General features: G+C 37.7%; 2 protein-coding genes across 13 annotated transcripts in view; one reads left to right on the top strand and one right to left on the bottom strand.

The window, feature by feature from the left end:
- Window positions 1-2927, top strand: part of PRKD3 (protein kinase D3) — a 90470-nt gene extending 87543 nt beyond the window's left edge. For all 5 annotated transcript variants that reach the window (XM_073897292.1, XM_025868065.2, XM_073897293.1 and 2 more), the window contains one exon: window positions 355-2927. In XM_073897292.1, the coding sequence (XP_073753393.1) occupies window positions 355-528 (174 nt within the window). In that variant the 3' untranslated portion in view covers window positions 529-2927. The remainder of the gene's footprint in view (window positions 1-354) is intronic.
- Window positions 1-19593, bottom strand: part of NDUFAF7 (NADH:ubiquinone oxidoreductase complex assembly factor 7) — a 39077-nt gene that overhangs the window by 3508 nt on the left and 15976 nt on the right. For 4 of the 8 annotated variants that reach the window (XM_073897295.1, XM_025868068.2, XM_073897296.1 and 1 more), the window contains 8 exons: window positions 16387-16467; window positions 15500-15610; window positions 12265-12478; window positions 11373-11431; window positions 10589-10699; window positions 6771-6914; window positions 5380-5553; window positions 4580-4866 (listed from right to left, as the gene is read on the bottom strand). In XM_073897295.1, the coding sequence (XP_073753396.1) occupies window positions 4654-4866; window positions 5380-5553; window positions 6771-6914; window positions 10589-10699; window positions 11373-11431; window positions 12265-12478; window positions 15500-15610; window positions 16387-16467 (1107 nt within the window). In that variant the 3' untranslated portion in view covers window positions 4580-4653. The remainder of the gene's footprint in view (window positions 1-4579; window positions 4867-5379; window positions 5554-6770; window positions 6915-10588; window positions 10700-11372; window positions 11432-12264; window positions 12479-15499; window positions 15611-16386; window positions 16468-19593) is intronic. The other 4 variants (XM_025868069.2, XM_073897297.1, XM_025868070.2 and 1 more) reach the window with 3 other exon arrangements.

The raw sequence follows: 19593 nt of genomic DNA, 5'->3' as shown, positions 1-19593 counted from the left end.
TCTAAGTACTTTCCCCTATTTTGAGGAGTAAAGTGTGGGTATAAGGTCAGAGTATAGAACAGAATGTTTTAGTGATTATTATTAGCTATCTCAGAAGCCTCAGGTAATTTTTTCTTTTTAGTTGTAGAAACTAGTTACTTCACTAGAGATTCTAAATTTGAAAAAGTATTTAATATCGCTAATTTAAATGTTACAAATGGAACTTACTGTATAGCAAGTACTTAGGAGTTTGGGTTGTCAATTTTGTGACTGGGGTGCTAAGAAAAAAAAGTTCACAGTATTTGTTTCTTTTACTTTTAAAATCACTTCATGTTTTTCCTATTTACTTTTAAAATTACTTCATGTTTTTCCTAGGACTATCAGACTTGGCTTGACCTTAGAGAATTTGAAACTCGCATCGGTGAACGTTACATTACACATGAAAGTGACGACGCCCGCTGGGAAATACATGCATACACCCACAATCTTGTGTACCCAAAGCACTTCATTATGGCTCCCAACCCAGATGATATGGAAGAAGATCCTTAATTATCAATGAGCTAACTTCAATAAGGAAGGATTTCATTTTATGGACTGATATTTTGCTGCACAACTGTTGTTTGTAGGTTGTCATCTGCAAGGGTGCAAAGACATGGGGAATATGATAAGGAATCAGTGACACCAGTACTGTAGTTCATGAGTAGGTACAAGAGGGGAAACTAATAAAAATATACAATGGAACCAAGATGAAGCTTTTCATAGCATAGCAATGACTGGTTTTTGTATTTTTTCCTAATTTTTCACTTTAGTACTATAGTGGCATTTAATTTATCTTCCCTTTCCTGTTCCATTATTTTTTAAAAAGGAGAAAAAGGAAAGCTTAGAGTCCAGCCATTGCAAATCTTGATCAAATCATGTAAGAGTTCTAACCAGGTGTGCATTTAAGAGAGAACTGAGGAGGGGCCACCAGCACAAGGGTTCCTGTGAGGACTCTAAACATTTGTTTAACCACAGATGCACGAGGGGTTTTTCCTAGGAGCCTAGAAATGTTTCCTAGATGCTAGGCTGTTTTACCTTTTTTTTTTTCTTTTTTTAGGTCAGTCAAGAGTCCAAAACCATGATCCCTAACCTTTGGAGCTACATTCTTAATATGCTCTCTACAACATAAAAATTTAGTCCCCTTTTGTGAGTATGTTGGAACGGCCTCTAAGATAATTTGGGGCAGTTGGTGTCACAGAACCGGGAGGAGGGCCTGCTGGTCGGTCTGCCCCTCGCTCAGCCCCTCTGCTGTGTACTCACGTTCCCACTGTAATGCCACCGCACGTTTCCAATGTTCAGTGAGTATAGATCTGAACTTGTATTACACAGTTTATCTTTACACAGAGTTCAGTAATTGGAGGAAGAAAATTATTAAAAGTAAGGCCAGTACAGGATCAATTAATGCTACGGAGAAGAACCACAAAGAGTGTATCCTTTTTTTCTTCCCTTAGGTTAGTGGAAGGCTTTACAGATATCTGGAATGTTTTTATATCAATTATTTTAAGCAGTTTGGGGGATGGGTGGGGTGGAGCATGAAACATTTATTTTATTCTTTCATTTGCTCTGCTGATATCATAGCCCTACCCTTATAATTTTTTTTTTTAACATTTCAGCACCAGCAGCCCACTAAAGAAGTGTTTCTCTACTCAGATATAATGTTTAAGAGGTTAGACTTTTTCATAGCTTTTAAAAAGTTACTAATGGTTTTCTCCCCAAAAAAAGTTTAAGCTCTGGGACCACCCACTTATTTAAAAAAACTAGTGGCTTTTTGTTTCTTCATTCCACAGTAATCACTTGTAAACTTTTTTTTTCCCCCCAAAAAGCAAAAGATTTGGAGTCAGAAAATCCAGTCTTAAGTCTTGGCTCCACTCTGTCTGAGCCTCAAGATCCTCAATCTATAAAATGACCATAATTCTTGCCTCTGCCTTCCTCACAATGCTGTTGTGAAGATGGGCTATGTATGAAGATACTCATACTCCATAAAGTGTGAACTATCATTGCCCCACTGAGTCTGAGGTAGCAAAAGAAAAGAATGTCCCTGGAGAGGGCTTGAGAGAGCCCTGAAGCTACTCCATTATTCAGGACTAAAAGTACTGTTGAGAAAGGAGCCCCCATGCAGTCTCCTCTGTTCTGAGCTCTTTTACTTACTTACCCTCACAGCAGCCACAGAGTGAGTTCATTATGGACTCCATCTCACAGATCAGGAAGATTAGCCAGCTGCAGAGGGTCACAGTATGTGGAGGTGAACCCCGGTGACACCCTGCCCCCACCCCAACCACTGTGCTGCACTTCCTACCCGTACAGATCGCCAGGAAACACAGTGTCTCTCAGTAGGTCATTCTGTGCGAATTTTAAAAATTTATCAAATTTTGCAAAACCTTTTAGGGATGACTTCCCCACATTTGTCCAAAGTAAGTCTGTTTATACCAGCGTGCTAAAATGGAGTAATTCTGAGTCCTGAGGCACCCTATTATGGTTTTACTGCGTAAGGTGAAAATTAACTGGAACGATGTTTGCTATACTTACATAATCAAACTTTACAAGCCATGCAATTAATTGCACTCTTTTTGTTTGTGTTGTTGAATGCCTAAGAAGTTTTCTAAAAAAATTTGTAAAGGCACTGTCAGATAATTTGGAGTGGAGTCATATACTCCAGATACTGTATAACCTGCATAACCTTTTTTTTGGTCTTGAAGTCGTTTTTGTATAAGAAATAATTGTTAGAAACATTGGATAATGTACAAAGTAGTCTATAATGACACTGTTCCGTACATTTTTATATTTTTTTGTTACATCCCACTTTTTTGTAAATATCCTCAAAAAGCTTGATAATAAAATGTATTTCCATATCACCATACTTTTCCATGTGAAAACCTGAGCCTATCTCTAATAGAGGTATCCAAAGAAAATTTTATTTGGTTGTGTTATTTTTCTAGGCCTTGGTAAAAGAATTATTTTGGAAATAGTATTTGTAAATGGAACTAATGCTATATTTAAAACACTGATTTTTTTTAACTACCTAAAATAAAAAACAACTCATTATTCAATTTTATATGAAATCTGAGGTAATTATCTGAAGGTCTTATTTCTTGGCATGAAAGTTTAGAATAATTGTAACTATAAATTATTCAACTATTGTAACTGCTACAAGACTTAAATAAGCCAAATGCCATTCAAAGTAAATTTTCTAGGTTTTAAGATACAAGGCATTGCCTGATTCCTCCCGTTAATTATAAAAACTATTAAATAATTGAGAGGGGCCAATGTTGGGCATTTTCATCTTCCAAAAAGTCTCCAAGTTTTTGAAAAATAAAATACGGAAAAAAATAAGGGTGACTACGAATGGCCCAAGGCAGGGCAGCTTCTGAAAAATAAGCCCTCTATCTTCCTATTTACAGAATGCTAGTCCTGTTCTGAGTTAAGCCAAACAAGCAATAGAAAATGGAGAGTTGATCACTCTGCCAGTGAACTTCCAATATAGTTAAGCTATAAGTTCAAAACATACGTCTAATATTCTTTTCCTTTAATCTCACTGTAAATTTTTGTTGCCAATATAACAATTCCTCAGAAAGTATGTATCTGGTATTAATATAAATGTTCTATGAGCCAAAAAATGAGAACTTAAGAGAATGAAAACTTGACATTTATCTGAAAATGAGGGAGAATTAGCTCAAATCAGAAAATATTCCTGCTACGTAGTCTACATTTACTCTCATATTTCAGGTACATGTTAGGTTTTTACTAGTTTTACTGGGACTTAAACTTTTTTTTAAGATTTTATTTATTTATTTTGAGAGACGGAGAGGGAGAATCCCAAGCAAACTCCACGCTGAGTACGGAGCCTGACGTGGGACTCGAGATCCCACAACCCCCAAGGCCATGACCTGAGTTGAAATCAAGAGTCAGACACTCCTCAGACTGAGCCACCAGGGCACCCCTAATTTTTTTTAATTATAAAATTCACAGAAGCAGAGGGTAAATATTTACCACAAAGGAGAACGATTTCCACCCTTTAAGCCCACTTCCACATTGGGATATTTAATAGTGATTACTGGGCATCCTTTCCTTACTTTTTATAAACAAGTAACTATCACAGAAAACAACCAGTCTGCACTAATACATTAATTTCTATGAAATTAGTTACAAGCATTTCTTTAAATGTAGCTTTTCCCCCAAGAAAAATGGAATCATAACTATAAAACATTCTCCACTATACTTTTTTCACTTACCACATTCTTAGAGATGGGTCAGAAAATATTGCTCTACCTCATTTTTTAAAAATATGTGGATTGTTCTATTTAATCCATTCTCTGTGAAAGGCCAGTTAGGTTTCTGGTTTTTGCTAAACCAGTGTTCATGTTTACTTTTTAAAATAAAAATACAGCAACTAGCCTTATTAAAGGACACTCAGTTTCTCAGTAACTTGTTTCATTAAGCTGAAAGCACACAATTGTGCCAAAAGCCAGACACAACCTTAAAAGATCAATATTTAGTTGTACTGTATGTAAGATGGGCTATTTTTATTGGCTATAAAGACAAAATATTGTAATACTTATTTTACCTGTGATATATGAAACATGTTCCCTTTATTTTGCTTTCTTAGGCAGACTTAGGGATAAAACGTCCACACTGAGATCACCGCCAGGCAAGTTCACCAAACCCAGCCACAGGTGACACAGAGGGTTTTGACTGACATGCATTCATTGGATGGCTTCTACCATGAAGTCTCTGATGAGGTAGCAAGGCAAAAAAGTTAAATCTTTCTCCCATCTTCTTAGGATTCATCAACATATCATATCCCTGAAGTAACTGCTGCCTGGCTGGCTCATCTGATTTGTCTAAAAGAACCTGAAAAGGAAAGTAAAAAGGATTCCTAGTTACATGCAGCAATGCTAATGACCATTGGCTACTCAGCAAAGCGGGCTTCAGATGGGATTTCTCATCACCTGCCTCAGAATCATGGGGTGCTTATTAAAAACATAACTTGTTAAGACCCAAACCTGTGGATTTGTATGTTTAACAAATATTCCCAGGTGGTTTGATCTACACTGAAGGGTTAAGATGTTTTCAGGACACTTCTAAAATTCATCCCCATAAACACAGTCAAGTTTTCTTACTGGATATGAACACTATTCAAAAGTCTTCATTCTGGCTTGTGTGGAGATGCAGGGGCATGCACGGCAGCCCCACCCCAGGCAGCCCAGCTGCACCAGGCCCTATGCTACTAGAAAGACTACAATACCCAGGGCCTGCTGACCGAGAAGAGCACTGAGGCCCCGGGGCGGGGGATGTATTATTTGAAACATTTTTGTGAAATACTACAAAATTAAAATATTTAATGATCGTGAAACAAATCATTACCTTCAGCCGGACATCAATGCCCATATTTTTTAAAAACATCTGTTGTTTTATTGGCCCCAGAGAAGCTACTTGTCCCTCTGCCATTCTGCGCAGATAACTGAAGTCCACATCGGCTGTGAGGTCCGCTGTTCCTGGGGCAGTCAGGACGTCATGGAGCTTGTGGCCACAAAACCCCTTAAACATAATTTGTAATTTTTAAAATGATGAGTTTTTGTCCCTTTGTGGTTATCATTATCAAGATTAAAGAAATGCTATCATTTTAGTACATTTTACATAACTCTTAGAAAGAAAAACATAGCCTAAGTCAGTGGTTTACAAACTCTTTATATATAGTAGCACCCTTCCCTCAAATGAGATGCTATGTGGAAAATCCAATATAAAGGGTGACACTGGAGTGCCTGAAAATGGCTGCCTTTCACATTTCATTACTGCTCGTGGTGATGAAGTAGAGATCCCATCGGAGATCCCATCAGTTCTCCATGTAAGTTAACTTGTTTCTTACTAGAATCAAGCTAAATTTTCACCAGACTCTAGATGGTGTTTGACAAGGTGTATCCATCAACTACGTGCATCAGAATCACCTGAGACCATGTTACTGCGCTCTGCCCAGACCTACTGAATCAGAATCCTGGAGGTAAAACTAGGGAATCAGCCTTTTTTAAAAAAACTCCAGGGTTTTTTTTCTTTAGTTACAATAAAATCAGAAATTGAGAACCACAGATCTAGAAAATGACTAATAGTAGTATATAGTTAAATGTATTCCAATTAAAGTATATTGAACACAATTGATAAAGAACAAAGGATGTGGGGTGCCTGGGTGGCTCAGTCGTTAAGCGTCTGCCTTCGGCTCAGGTCATGACCCCAGGGTCCTGGGATCGAGCCCCACATCGGGCTCCCTGCTAGGCAGGAAGCCTGCTTCTCCCTCTCCCACTCCCCCTGCTTGTGTTCCTGCTCTCACTCTCTCTGTCAAATAAATAAAATCTTCTAAAAAATTAAAAAAAAAGGATGCTTAGGAAGAATTAAAGAATAATTCTAGAAAGGAAAAAAGATTGAAAATATGATAGGAAAAGTCTGATCATAGTAGCTAGATCAAATCTGCAAATCTTCCATATGTATGATTTGGATGCTAAGTAGGATCTATGCAGACCTAGGTTCCGCAGCTGAAGAACAGACGACTCAGACCCTGCTCCAAGCCCACTCTGGACAGTGAGATCCTATGGTTTAGGGCAATTATAATAATATGAATTAATATTCATTACAAATAATGTAAAATTAGAAGGCTAGGCACTATAGAAACCAAAGGTAAAGATCTTCAATTAGCTTCAAACCTAACAACTTAGTAGATGATACCAATGAACTTATGGTAAGTCATGTTACTGAGTCATACATACTCTGAAGGTATCTGTCTTCGTTCCGTCATGACCATAATCGGCAATTAGTGCAGCCCCTCCAGTTAGCGCGATGCGCTGAGAAAGCTCCTGAACGATAATGCCAGCCTCAGGACACACTTCCACGTGGTCCCTCATTTCATCACGCTAGTAAGGGAACAGGTGAATCAAAGTGCAGCACTGAAAAGAACAGTTTCCTTAGGGTTTTTCTACAATGAGCATTTCTTAGTTACAATAAAAATAAATTCCCTCGCAATGTGTATTATGTTGTCTACGCTCAACCTTTCACAGGACATCCTGTTTATTACACAGAATTACCTACTGCTTTGATGCCATTTACTATGTTTACAGACATTTTAATTTTAATCCCTTTTATAAAAAGGCATATGCTCTCCCAAACTCCTAGATGACCAACATTATCATTTTATTTATAGTGATATTACTCTCATAATTCATATAAATAATTTCCCTGGGTTAAATGTGTGGGAAAGGAATTTTTGTCTGCCTAGAACAGTGCCTGGCAAATAACACTCAAAAATTTGTGCTGGAAGAGCAAATGATACAAAACCCAATATAACAGACCCTAGCAAGCAAGTATATTATGATACCTTCTGCTGGGGCAAAAGGTATTCCAGTGATACACCCTCTATTTAGAAACCTCAGCTTATAAACTTGCAATGTACCTGAGGCCCTAATTTTCCAAGGTGTTCAACTATTTATAAAAGGGTCCTCAGTTAAGTGCCTATTAATCTAAAAAGTGAAATGACAGTATTATAACTTGTCAATTGACTGGTACATAGGAAATTTCCTAATCTCTGAGAAAATGGGAAAAAACTTTTTTCTTCATTATGAAAATATACAGTACCTTTTGCTCCTTCCTAACAGTACCTTTTGCTCCTTCCTATTAAAAATGAAGTACTGGGACGCCTGGGTGACTCAGTCGGTTAAGTGTCTGCCTTCGGCTCAGGTCATGATCTCAGGGTCCTGGGATGGAGCCCTCCGTCGGGCTCCCGGCTCAGCAGGGAGTTGGCTTGAGGATTCCCTCTCTCCTCCTTCCCCTCCCCCCCCACTCGCACAGGCTCATGTGCTCTCTAAAATAAATAAATCTTTAATAAAAAAAAAAATAGAAGAAGTAACCTGCCCTGACCTTGCCTATAATGGCACAGACCTAAGAGGTATGGAGTCACACACTCTTAGCTCTTGAGCCTCTGCTCTTCCTACTACTTAAAACTAGAAACAAGTTAAACTCAGAGCGTTTCCTCATTCTGTATCTACTAGGCTTATTGGGAAGATTAAATCAAACAATAAACTACTTAGCCCCCAGTTCTATTAAATAAATTACTGTGGCTGAGCTGTAAAAATCATGAGGTTAGCCACTTCAGGCATAAGCTGACATACCCCAGCATATGGTGCTGACTTTCTTACCATCTTAGACCACTCTTCAAGATGGCAGATTCTGTTACCACTCGCCCCATCCAAATGAGAGGGAAAATCATCACTCTCTCTTTCATAAGTGAGTACTACCGAAGTCAAGAACTAAAAACAATCACATCTCCCAGGGCCAAGGAGTCAGCTCTTGGTAGCTATGAATTTGCTTGTCATTCAGGTAAAACTGGGTAGCCAGAATATGAAAAAATAGAAATGCTCACAAGTACTCAGACTGATATTTTTAACTTATGCTCTGCAAAAAAAACTTAATTGACAGGTTTATTTTTAAAAGCTCCTATGCTGGGGCGCCTGGGTGGCTCAGTCTGTTAAGCGGCTACCTGAGCATGATCCCCAGGGTCCTGAGATTGAGTCCCAAAACAGGCTTCTTGCTCAGTGGGGAGACTACATTTTCCTCTGCCTGCCTCTCTTTCTCTGACAAATAAATAAAATCTTTAAAAAAAAAAAAAGCTCCAGTGCTTTTGAAGCGAATAACTTCTGAGGAAGAAGTTCTTAGTTATGGTCCAGAAAGTAGACCTTTTTAAAACAGGCAATCTATTCTGTTCGGATGACCTTCACTGAATTATGTTCCTGTAGGTCATACAGAGGTTATTCAGGTCCAGTAAGATTCTTGCAGGTAGAATGTTAAAACATAAGAAGCATGGGGATTTTGTATAATGAGAAATAATGGGAAAAAAGTGATTTACCGCTGTAATTAAAGCTTAGTAAAACAAATAAAGTAACTTGATAAGAAAATGAATGGGTTTTTTTTTCTTTTTTTTAAAGAGAGCAGGGTGGGAGGGGCGGGGGGGTGGAGCAAGGATACAGAATCTTAAGGAGACTCCACGCCAGTGCATGAGCCTGATGCTGGGCTCAGTCTCACAACCCTGAGATCATGACCTGAGCCAAAATTAAAAGTCAGATGCTTAACCAACTGAGCTGCCCAGTCACCGCATCTAAAGAAGTTTCTAAAATCTGTAAAATGCCCTTTCTCATACTAGTCAGTGTATATCTTATAAAAAGTGATCTTTCAAGAGAAATTAAGCATGTTTTACATAGTTGGGATATACTTTTTTTAAAAAAGAATGGATTGCTCATTCAGAATGAAAACCCCATATACTTATATGTAATTTGCATTAGAGTAATATGTAGATTCTTAGAAAGGTTTCATGAATTTCACTTTTTTATTGTTAAAAGGCCAGGCTATCAACAAAGTCCCCAAATATATATATAATGTCATGACTGAATTTTGGCAAGAATAATCGTATTTATTTTACCTATCTATATTTAAAATATTTTTTGTTAGTTTTGAAAATATGTATTAGTTAAAGTTATATTTTTAGGTTATGAGACAAGGCTTTCATAACTATTTGAACTCTTACAGTAAGAATGTTTTAATACAGGCTATTGTCACATTTTTTTTTAAGATTTTATTTATTTGAGGGAAGAGAACATGAGTAGGGGGAGGAGAGGGGAGAGGGAGAAACAGACTTCCAGCTGAGCAGGGAGCCCGATGCGGGGCTCAATCCCAAGTCCTGGATCATGACCTGAGCCAAAGGCAGATGCTTAACTGACTGAGCCACCCAAGTGCCCCTAATATGGGCTATAGTCACTTTAGATGAAAAATTACTGCAGCTTCTGTTTTTCTTCATTATTACTTGAAGCTGTTAATTTAGTTGCAAAGATATTTTTTCTCTGTCTAGAGGTAGATATTTTGCCATATGGATATTTATTGTCTGTAACTATATTTATACATATAAGACTTGATACTATAGCTGTAAGCTATTAAAAATTATCACCATTTAAAAGATTTTAAAAAATAAAAATAAATAAAACAGGCAATCTAAAGCCCAAACATTCCTGACAAGTATAGGGTTTTTTGAACCCCTTAACATGACCCCAAGATAGAAAGGCTCTTATGATTATTCCTTGAGGTCAATAGAAAGCAGCAGTAAATGTACCATTCTGGCAGTCTAGAATCAAACTTAATCAAACTAATAAAATTGTTTTGAGAATTAAATGAGAAAATTCAGAGTAATACATACAAAGTGCTCAATAAATAGTTGTTTTCACAGACTTCAAGCTCTTCCGGTCAGGTAGACAATACTCTGACTGTGTCACAGGGAACTGAGGGAAAGGGAGAAGGTAAGGGACTTGCTTGAGTAAGCGCTTACTAACTTCCTTCTCACATTACATTCAGGTCACGCAGTCCAGAGATGATCTGAACCAGGCTCCTGATTCGAGATCCTCTGCACTTTTCACTATTAATAAAAAGCACCTCACATGTTATGAGCAACTCTCCCCTTGCCCCTGTCAAGGAACGCTAAAACAGGAACTCAGAAAATAAGACTATGAAGATTTGGTTGGCAATAAACTAAGAAGAAAAAACTTCCTACTTGTATGAAGACTTCTGCTGGTGTGACACAAGGTGCCAAAACAAACCGCAGCTTATCAGAAACTTGTGGATCGATATCAATGAATACTTCTCGCCATCCTTGTGGGGTTTTCTAAACACAAAATAATGCATAAAAACAAATTTTTACCAGTTTTTTTTTTCTCAGAATTGCCTCTAACTAAAAATAACCATTTTTCTCCCCCTACCATGTATGACAGATGACTAACATTTACAGAGTACTTTACTACTAAAAATTATTTCAAGGCAATACTTGAAGGCGCAAACTACTGGTGTTGGCTGGATAAGAGGCAGAGCCGTAGGGATAAAATAAGCGTGTGGCAAGTGCTCCCAATAATGGAGAACAGACTGTGAAGGATGAATTGGAAGCTTCTGCTAACAAATCAATACATGCTCTTAGCCTCAGACACTACGGTGCACATACATTACCACCAAATTTTAAATCTGCTCACTTCAACTTCAGTGAGGAAACATTTTAATCTTTGGATTTTAAAACTATTTGCTAAAATGTAACCCTTCCTTGTACTTTAGCCATTTACCATCTTATATCTGCGCACATATTTATCCCTGGAGAATTAAGCATTCTTACTAGTTATCCTAAGAGAATGAAGGTTCTACTTAATACTTCACTTTTGCTTTTCAATTATTTCTATTCATCAGAATTCCAAATGTAGTTAACTTCAACAATAACTTCAACAACCATAAATGTTTTTTCTTACAACATAAGGCCCTTTGTTATTCAATTAATGACTTTATCCCATCAATACCTGAAACTTATGCACAGGAAGGACATCAAAAAATTCATGTGCTAGATAAAAGCTGTGTCCTATTTAAAAACAGAAGAAAAAAACTGTTTCAGCATTTTTAAGGCAATATTGATTCATTCTTTTGAACACTAACAAAAAGAAAATGCCTGGTTCTTTGTGTAGGAACCCGTGGTGCTTGCACAGCCATCTCTACAGAGAATCATCCACCTCATTCACATCTTCACCTACTCTGCAGAACAGACAAAAGAACGTTACTGTTCTTATTTCCCACACAGCAGGATCAGACAGGTAGGCTGTCTCAACTATCAGTTTAAAATTTTATCCCTCACCAGGCATGAAAGAAATGAGAACTCAAATTGGTTAGCTCAAAGAGGCCTTGAACTTGCTAAAATCCTCTGAGACAGCTGAGCCCAGGGCTGGCTGAAGTGGCTTCCCCGAGAGCAGAGCACCCCTGCAGGTGTGAGCAGGGACTCATCAACACAGGACCCCTGTCCGGTGCAGGGATTTTCCATCCCCCCAAAAGGCCAGCAAGAATGTTCAAAAGATGAGACAGTTAAACTAAACCCACTTAACACTGCTTCTGTCAGGCCCCACTGCCTGGGGCTGCTTCAGCATCAGTACTTTCTTAGGGGTCAGGAAAAACTAAAAGGTACAACAGAGATCGACACTGTCATTTTTGCAAAACCACAGGAAATTCATTGCTCCTATTGTTAGCCATGTTATTTTCTAATACAATGCTCTTTTCGAGAAAAGGATTCGCTCTTCCCTATGAGTAAGGGACCTGGCAGCACTAACTCAATCTATTAGCGTGTCCTCCGTGGCTCTGGTCACCTATCATTGCTGGGATGGGATGCGATCAAAATGATTTCATTACGTCGTGTAAAAGAATTACCTTTTGGAACATCATGCAGATCTCGGTACCACGAGATTGGAATCCCAGATTTTGTAACACCTTTCATATATACAGGGGATCCAGCATTTCGCTCTAGTGGGATCTTCTCTTCAGTCAGGGTTAATGCTTGAATCTCACTCAATTTTCTGCTCACCTCTACCAGATGTATTGAAATATCACAGTTTTTTAGCACAGATCCAAGCTGACTGAACACCTAAAGACAAAAAAAGGGAAAAATACAAGTGTTGAGTAGATTTGGGGTTTTTCTAACCATTTACCTTAATTTGCTCATGTTACAGGAATAACATTTGGTTTTGGAGGAATTTGTTCTTCACACAAACCACTCTCCAGCAGTCTATGAGAATCATAACCTATCCATTATCATACATTGTCCACATAAGAGGTGAACAGTACACAATTTGGTTTCCTAATGATAAAAATTAGATTGACTAATAAAAGAAAATTAAAGTTTAACATCCAATAAATAAGCAGATTAAGGGATCTGAAAAGAGAACAAGAAAATAAGTTGTATATATACCCTTGATTTTATAAAGCTGCTATGTCTATGAAATAATCTCATCTTTGAGATGTTTAAACTGTATCCTCAGGAAATAAAATTCAAGTGGCTCTAAAAACTTGACAGTTTAACTTGGTAATTCTTTCACATTTTTAATTTTTTCTTAGCCACACACATTTTTATAACTGTTGTAAACATGAGGAAAAAAGGAATATACTAATACTTTATCAATATTTTAATGCTCAAAATTCAATGCCAAAGCATAAAGTACATCAATAGTATTTGTCATCTGAATTTAATTTTCATTGGTGATTTGCCTCCCGCTTTGGAGATCCGAATATGCTGGTATAGGCTGATAATAAGGACAAGATGATTTTTCCAAATTTTGTTTTGAAATTAAACTACAAATAGAAAAACTTCCCAAGAGAAAAATCCTTCAGAAATTATGATCAAGAAATGAAAACAAGTTTGCAAATATGTCTTTGTCTATTTTCTTAACATTCCTCTAAATTCTTTGGCTTTTTAAGGTTCTTAGGACTGGATCTAGGGAAGCATCCTTTATACATTTTAAGAGCTGTGGGCTTGATTTTTATTTATTTATTTATTTATTTATTTTTTAAAGATTTTATTTATTTGACAGAGAGAGACACAGCGAGAGAGGGAACACAAGCAGGGGGAGTGGGAGAGGGAGAAGCAGGCTTCCCGCCGAGCAGGAGCCCGATGCGGGGCTCGATCCCAGGACCCTGAGATCATGACCTGAGCCGAAGGCAGACGCTTAACGACTGAGCCACCCAGGCGCCCCTGTGGGCTTGATTTTTAAAGTACTTGAAACAAGGTGGTATTATTTGAGAACCTTATCAAATATTTTATATTCAAATGACTTTGCCAATTTAAAGAGATATAAAATAGAGCCCCGGAAACCTAAATCAGTGGTTGGTTTCTTTTACCTCCCAAATATGATATAATCGAGGTTGTCAGATTTATAAATTAAAAGCCTTCGATTCCTAATTTCAAGCAAAAATCATACAGCATCAAGACATTTAAATGTATACTGAATATGTGTTTTATTTTATACACTTACGATAAACTAAAAAAGACCAATGGATTCCAAAACAGTTTAACAACAAAAGTTTAATACAAGTACTTATCATGTACTTCAAACATTCCTCCTTTTTAATGTTTTTAGAAAATCTTAGGTAGAATGGAAGAAAGAACAATACATGGAAAAATACCAACTATCTCTGATTAAAGGAGAGTGACCTGACCCTTCCCATTGAAGCCCCCATGTCCTCCCTCACCATCAAAGGTCACCACCGTTCTCAATCTGGAATTTATAATTTCCCACTTTTTCTTTATAAATGTTACTGAACATGTTTGTATCACCAAACACATATTGTCTAATGCTATTTGGGGATTTTATATAATACAATCATAGGATATGAATTCTTGTACAAATTGCTGTTTTCACTCAACATCTGCTGAGTTTCATCTGAATATCGTGCATTCTGCTGTGATTTCATGCATCTGCATGACGCTTGCCATTCCACTGTATGACTGTACCACAATTTATTGATTTATTTTCCCACTGACAGTCGTCTGGGTTGTTTCCAGTTTTTTGGCTATTCTAAACAATGCTGTCTTCTTGTACATGTATCCTGGTACAGATATGCACTCATTCCCATAGGGCATACACCTAGCAGTAAAACTGCTGGGTCATACAGTATAAGAACTTTGACGTTGGCAGATGATGCCCAATAAGCACTTCAAAGTGCTTACGCCAAATTACACGCTTACAGTCTATGAGAGTCCCCAGTGTGCCACATCTCCCCATCCTCACCAACCCTTGGTGCTGCCAAATCTTCACATTTTGAGGGTATAGTAGTATCTCACTGTGATTTTATCTTTCATTTCCTTGACTCCCAACCAGTCTGAGCATTTTTTTGGTTTTTCATGACCATGTAGATTTCCTCTTTCATGGTGGGCCTGTTCACATCTTTAGCCTGACTTTTCTACTGAGTTATATGCCACCACCTAACAATTGAAAGGAATTCTTTATTCTAACTACCAGTTCTTTGTTGGTTATATGTGTTGCAAATAACTCCTCCCACTCTGTGGCTTGTCTTGTTCCTCTCTTTACAGTGTCTCTGAAGAACAGAAGTTCCTAATTTCTTTAAAGAACAAAAAACTTGGGACACCTGGGTGGCTCAGTGGTTAAGCGTCTGCCTTCAGCTCAGGTCATGATCCCAGGGTCCTGGGATCGAGCCCCACATCGAGCTCCTTGCTCAGCGGAGAGCCTGCTTCTCCCTCTGCCTGCTGCACCCCCTGCTTGTGCTCTCTGACAAATAAATAAAATCTTAAAAAAATTCTTTAATGTAGTTGAAATTATCCTTCTATTCATCTTCTCCTTTATGGCTTCTGCTTTTTATATAATTCAAAAACTCTTTTCCTACCTAGAAGATAAATATACTCTCCATAATGTCTTCTAAATGTTCTAAACTTTTACCATTCACATTCTCTCCCACCCTCATTTTTTAGATTACAAACAGACAACAACAAGTGACAACTCACTGTATTATTCTGACATTGTACTTCAGCTGAGAAAGAGGTTGTTGAGGCAGGACCAAAAGCCAAGGAAATCAATGGAGTTTGCAAACAAGTCAAAAGAACAAAGATTCAGGTGAGTACATGAGAATCTAAAGCCATTCTTTTATTACCTACCCTCAAAATATCTCCTGCGAGGGTACCCCTGCCTGGGCCCAGTTCCACCAGTTGGAAAGCTGCATTTTTCCCAGTAGCCATCCATTCACTAATGAACCATATACCTAGCAGCTGTAACAAGGAAAAAAACTACCCTGAAGTATTATAAAATATAAAAGTATACAATATAAAACTCAACATAAATACATACTTTATGCCAGAAAGCAAAATGTTTGCAAACAATGTATGTATGTATGTTACTTAATATGTACATGTATGTATGCACACCCAGGAGCGTCACAGAGACTACATTACAAAAGACACCACTTAGAAAGCTTAGTAACAGGAGGAAACAGTTAAAAGGCAGTCCCCCTGTAAGAGGTCTCCTAACACAGGTAGGAGGATCTCACTCACAGGAAGCTGCCAGTCTTTGAAGGCAAAGAAACACATGGAATAGATTATGCCACTTCTTCATGTTCATATGAGTTCAATAATTATGTGGCTTTTTAGGCATAATTAACATTTTTTAATACCTAGATTCTACTTCCTTTTGTGTACTATTTCCTATATCTAAATTTATCAAGGGGTTTTTATGCGGAAATCAACAAACTAGAATTCCTAAGAATTATTCAGAATTTCTCCCAGGGGGACTTCTAACTATGGTGCAATCTTGGGCAGGGGCTGTAAAGTGTGTCTCTCCCCGCTAACGCCTTAGTGTTTTGCATCTTTTCTCTCTTATCTCTCTCTTTCCTCCATTGCTCTCTATTCCTTCAGCATGATTAAAAATGAAAACTAAAAAAAAGAAAAAAGAAAGAAAACCTGAATCACAAAGACAAAGCTGTAAAACGCTGTATTACAGAAGAATACAACTTGATCTGCTTTCATTTACAGTTTACATTTAATATTACCTCCCCAAAGATCTGACTTATTTCCGGTGAAGTAATGAAATCTCCTTTTTCTCCTAGCATGTCACGGTACACATAATATCCCTGAGTAAAAAGAGAAAGTAGAGAAAACAAATTAACTTTCAAATGAGGCTTTTAAACCACCCCTCCAAAATCTTACATGATGTATACAATAACATAATCATTTGGTAAGAAAGTTCTCTCTTCTAAATAAACAAGATAAACACAGTAACTTAACCTAAACTTTACAAAGTGCCAGTCACGTTGCAGAACAGGCAGAAACATGACCACTCCTTGACCATAAAGGCAAAAGCCATGCCATGTCCATCTTCACATCCCACATCTTCCCGCCCCACCCTGCTCCCCAACCCAAAACAGTAAGACCCTGCCTGCCCGTCCCTCCAGCCTCCTCTCCCAAATGCTCAGTTTCAAATTAGCCCCACCTGGTGATGTCAGTGGTGATGTTGCTTGACCTATGTGCTCGTTATGTGGGAGTGTTCACTTTGTGAAAATTCATGAAGCTATGTACCTGCGATTTATGCATTTTGATAAATGAATATTTATAGCTCCATAATTTTTTTTTAATTAGCCCTGCTTGTCCATACATCCATGCCATTGCAAATGCTCTCCTTTCTCCCTGGCAATCTTATACTCAATAAAATTGAATCTGTTCAAATGCCACCTTCCCTAACCTCCTCCTCCAGCCCTCCAACCTCAGACTAACTGCACTGCTCCTTTTTATGTGTTAATTTATTTATATGTCTGTGTTCTTCACCAAGAGGCATAGTTACTTTGGGAAGAGGACCATCTTATTTACCGTCCTATCCCAAGTTTTAGCATACTGTCTAAACTTCAAGACATACTCAACAATTCTTTGTTAAAAAATTCCCTATGCTCCTCAAGCCCCTTCCTCCACCACTTTACTCAGCAGGTGACCTAGACTCCTGCCCATAAAGGAAGTAAAGAATGTTATAAAATAGGATTTACTCAGCTTCCTGACCCGACCTGGCCTCCACCTGCTCCCATTCATTGCTCAGAACTCAAGATGAAATGCCTTTACCTTCTGCTCTTATCCAAACCTAATCCCGCCACCTGTGCTCTGGATCATCGCCTCTCCTCACACAGCTCTCATGGGCCAGGATCTCGTTACCACCCCCTTCTCTAACAGCTTTAACTTCCCTCTCTCAGCAGCAGAAATATACTTCAGTTACTCCCATGTAAAAAAAAAAAAAAATTGTTCTCATTTCATACAGCATCTCCTCTCTAGCTTTTCTCTTTCCCTTCATATATGAACATTTCAGTGGTGTTTTTGTGGCATGTTATGAATCACTCTGGTAGATGAAGACTATGTATCTCTTCATAGAATGTTTTTAAATGCAGGACTTAAAACACACAGGATTACCCCTCCCTCCAAAAAACTGAAAAACATTCATCCAGTATTTAAAAAACAAACTTGTGATATAGTAACATATATGCATCCTTATAAATACATTAACAAAGCTAAGCCTGAAGTCTAATAAGTAACAAAGTTTTAAAGTACGAAAGAACACAATGTATTTTGAGATACTTATGATCACTATTGGTATATAACAATATCAGTGATTTCCATGGATGCTAAAATCATTGGTATTACTGATGCCAGTGATTATTTCCTATGTTCATAATAAGAGAAATGCTAAATTTCAGTTACAGGCTAATGGGGAAACGCAAATTAAAACCATGAGATATCCCTCATGCCTATTAGAAAGGCCACCATTAAAAACACAAGAAACAACAAATGTTGGTGTAGACCCTCTTATACACAAGGCAACTACTTTCAAGACCAGAAGATGTAGCTGATTTACCTAAAACATAGATAAAAAACAGAGTTAAACAAAATGAGGGGATAGAGGACTATGTCCCAAATGAAAGAATAAGACAAAAATCACAGAAAAAGAGCTAAATGAAACTGAGATAAGCAATATTCCTGATAAAGAGTTCAAAGTAATGGTGATAAAGCTACTCATCAGACTTGAGAAAAGAGTGAATGAATGCAGGAAAAACTTCACAAAGAGCTAGTAAATATTCAAAAGAACCAGTCAAAGTTGAAGAATATAACTAAAATGAAAAAACACTAGAAGGAATCAACAGATTAGAGGATGCAGGACAGATTAGCAATCTGAAAGGGTAAAGAAAAGCAAACAAGCTGAACAGCAAAAAGAAAAAAGAATTTAAAAAATGAGAATAAGTTGAAGGAACTCAGCAACATCTTCAAGCGTTAAGCGCATTCACATTATTAGGGATACCATACCAGAAGGCTAAGAGAGAGGGGGGCAAAAAAACTTATTTAAAAAAGTAATAGCTGAAAACTTCCCTAATATGGGGAAGAAACCAGACATCCAGACCCAGGAAGCACAGAGAACCCCTAACAAGATGAACCCAGGGAGGTCCACGAGACACAAAATAATTAAAATGGCAAATGATAAAGAGACAATCTTAAAAGGAGCAAGAGAAAACAGTTATAAACAAGGGAAATCTCATAAGGCTATGAACTTATTTTTCAGCAGAAACTTTGAAGGCCAGAAAGGAATGATTTTAAGGCACTGATATTAAAAGCATTGAAAGAAAAAAGCCTCAAGAAAGACTACTCTACCCAAGCAAGATTATCATTCAGAATAGAAGGAAAGACAAAGAGTTTACTAGACAAGTTAAAGGAGTTCAACACACCAAACTAGCCTGACAAGAAATGTTAAAGGGAATCCTCTGAATGGGGGGGAAAAAAAAGTGGAGGGTATAACTAAAAGGAAATTACAAAAGCAAAAATTTTCATAGGCAAAAGCAAACATATACCAAAGATAATAGATTCATTTATTACAAAGACACGATCAAGATTAAAACACAAAAGGAGTAAAATCAATTATATGTACAAAAATTAGTTGAGAGATACACAAAATTAAAAGATGCAAAATATGAGAGAGGAGCAAGATGGCGGACGAGCAGGAGAACTAAATTTTGTCTGGTCCCAGGAATTCAGCTACATAGGTATCAAACCATTCTGAACAACTACAAACTCAACAGGAGATCGAACAAAAGAATAGCAGCAACTCTCTGAACAGAAAAGCAACCACTTTCTGGAAGGTAGGACGTGTGGAGAAGTGAATCTGCGGCAATATTCGGGAAGACAGACCAGAGGGAGAGGGAGCCTCCGTCAGCTGGCTACCGGCAAGTAAT

Source organism: Callorhinus ursinus, unplaced genomic scaffold (assembly GCF_003265705.2).
Source record: "Callorhinus ursinus isolate GAN/ISIS: 27379988/994484 unplaced genomic scaffold, GSC_fseal_2.0 scaffold10, whole genome shotgun sequence".
In the NCBI taxonomy this organism is placed as follows: Eukaryota; Metazoa; Chordata; class Mammalia; order Carnivora; family Otariidae; genus Callorhinus; species Callorhinus ursinus.
The sequence above is the reverse complement of the archived record's forward strand: the minus strand, read 5'-3'. Positions and strand labels throughout refer to the sequence as shown.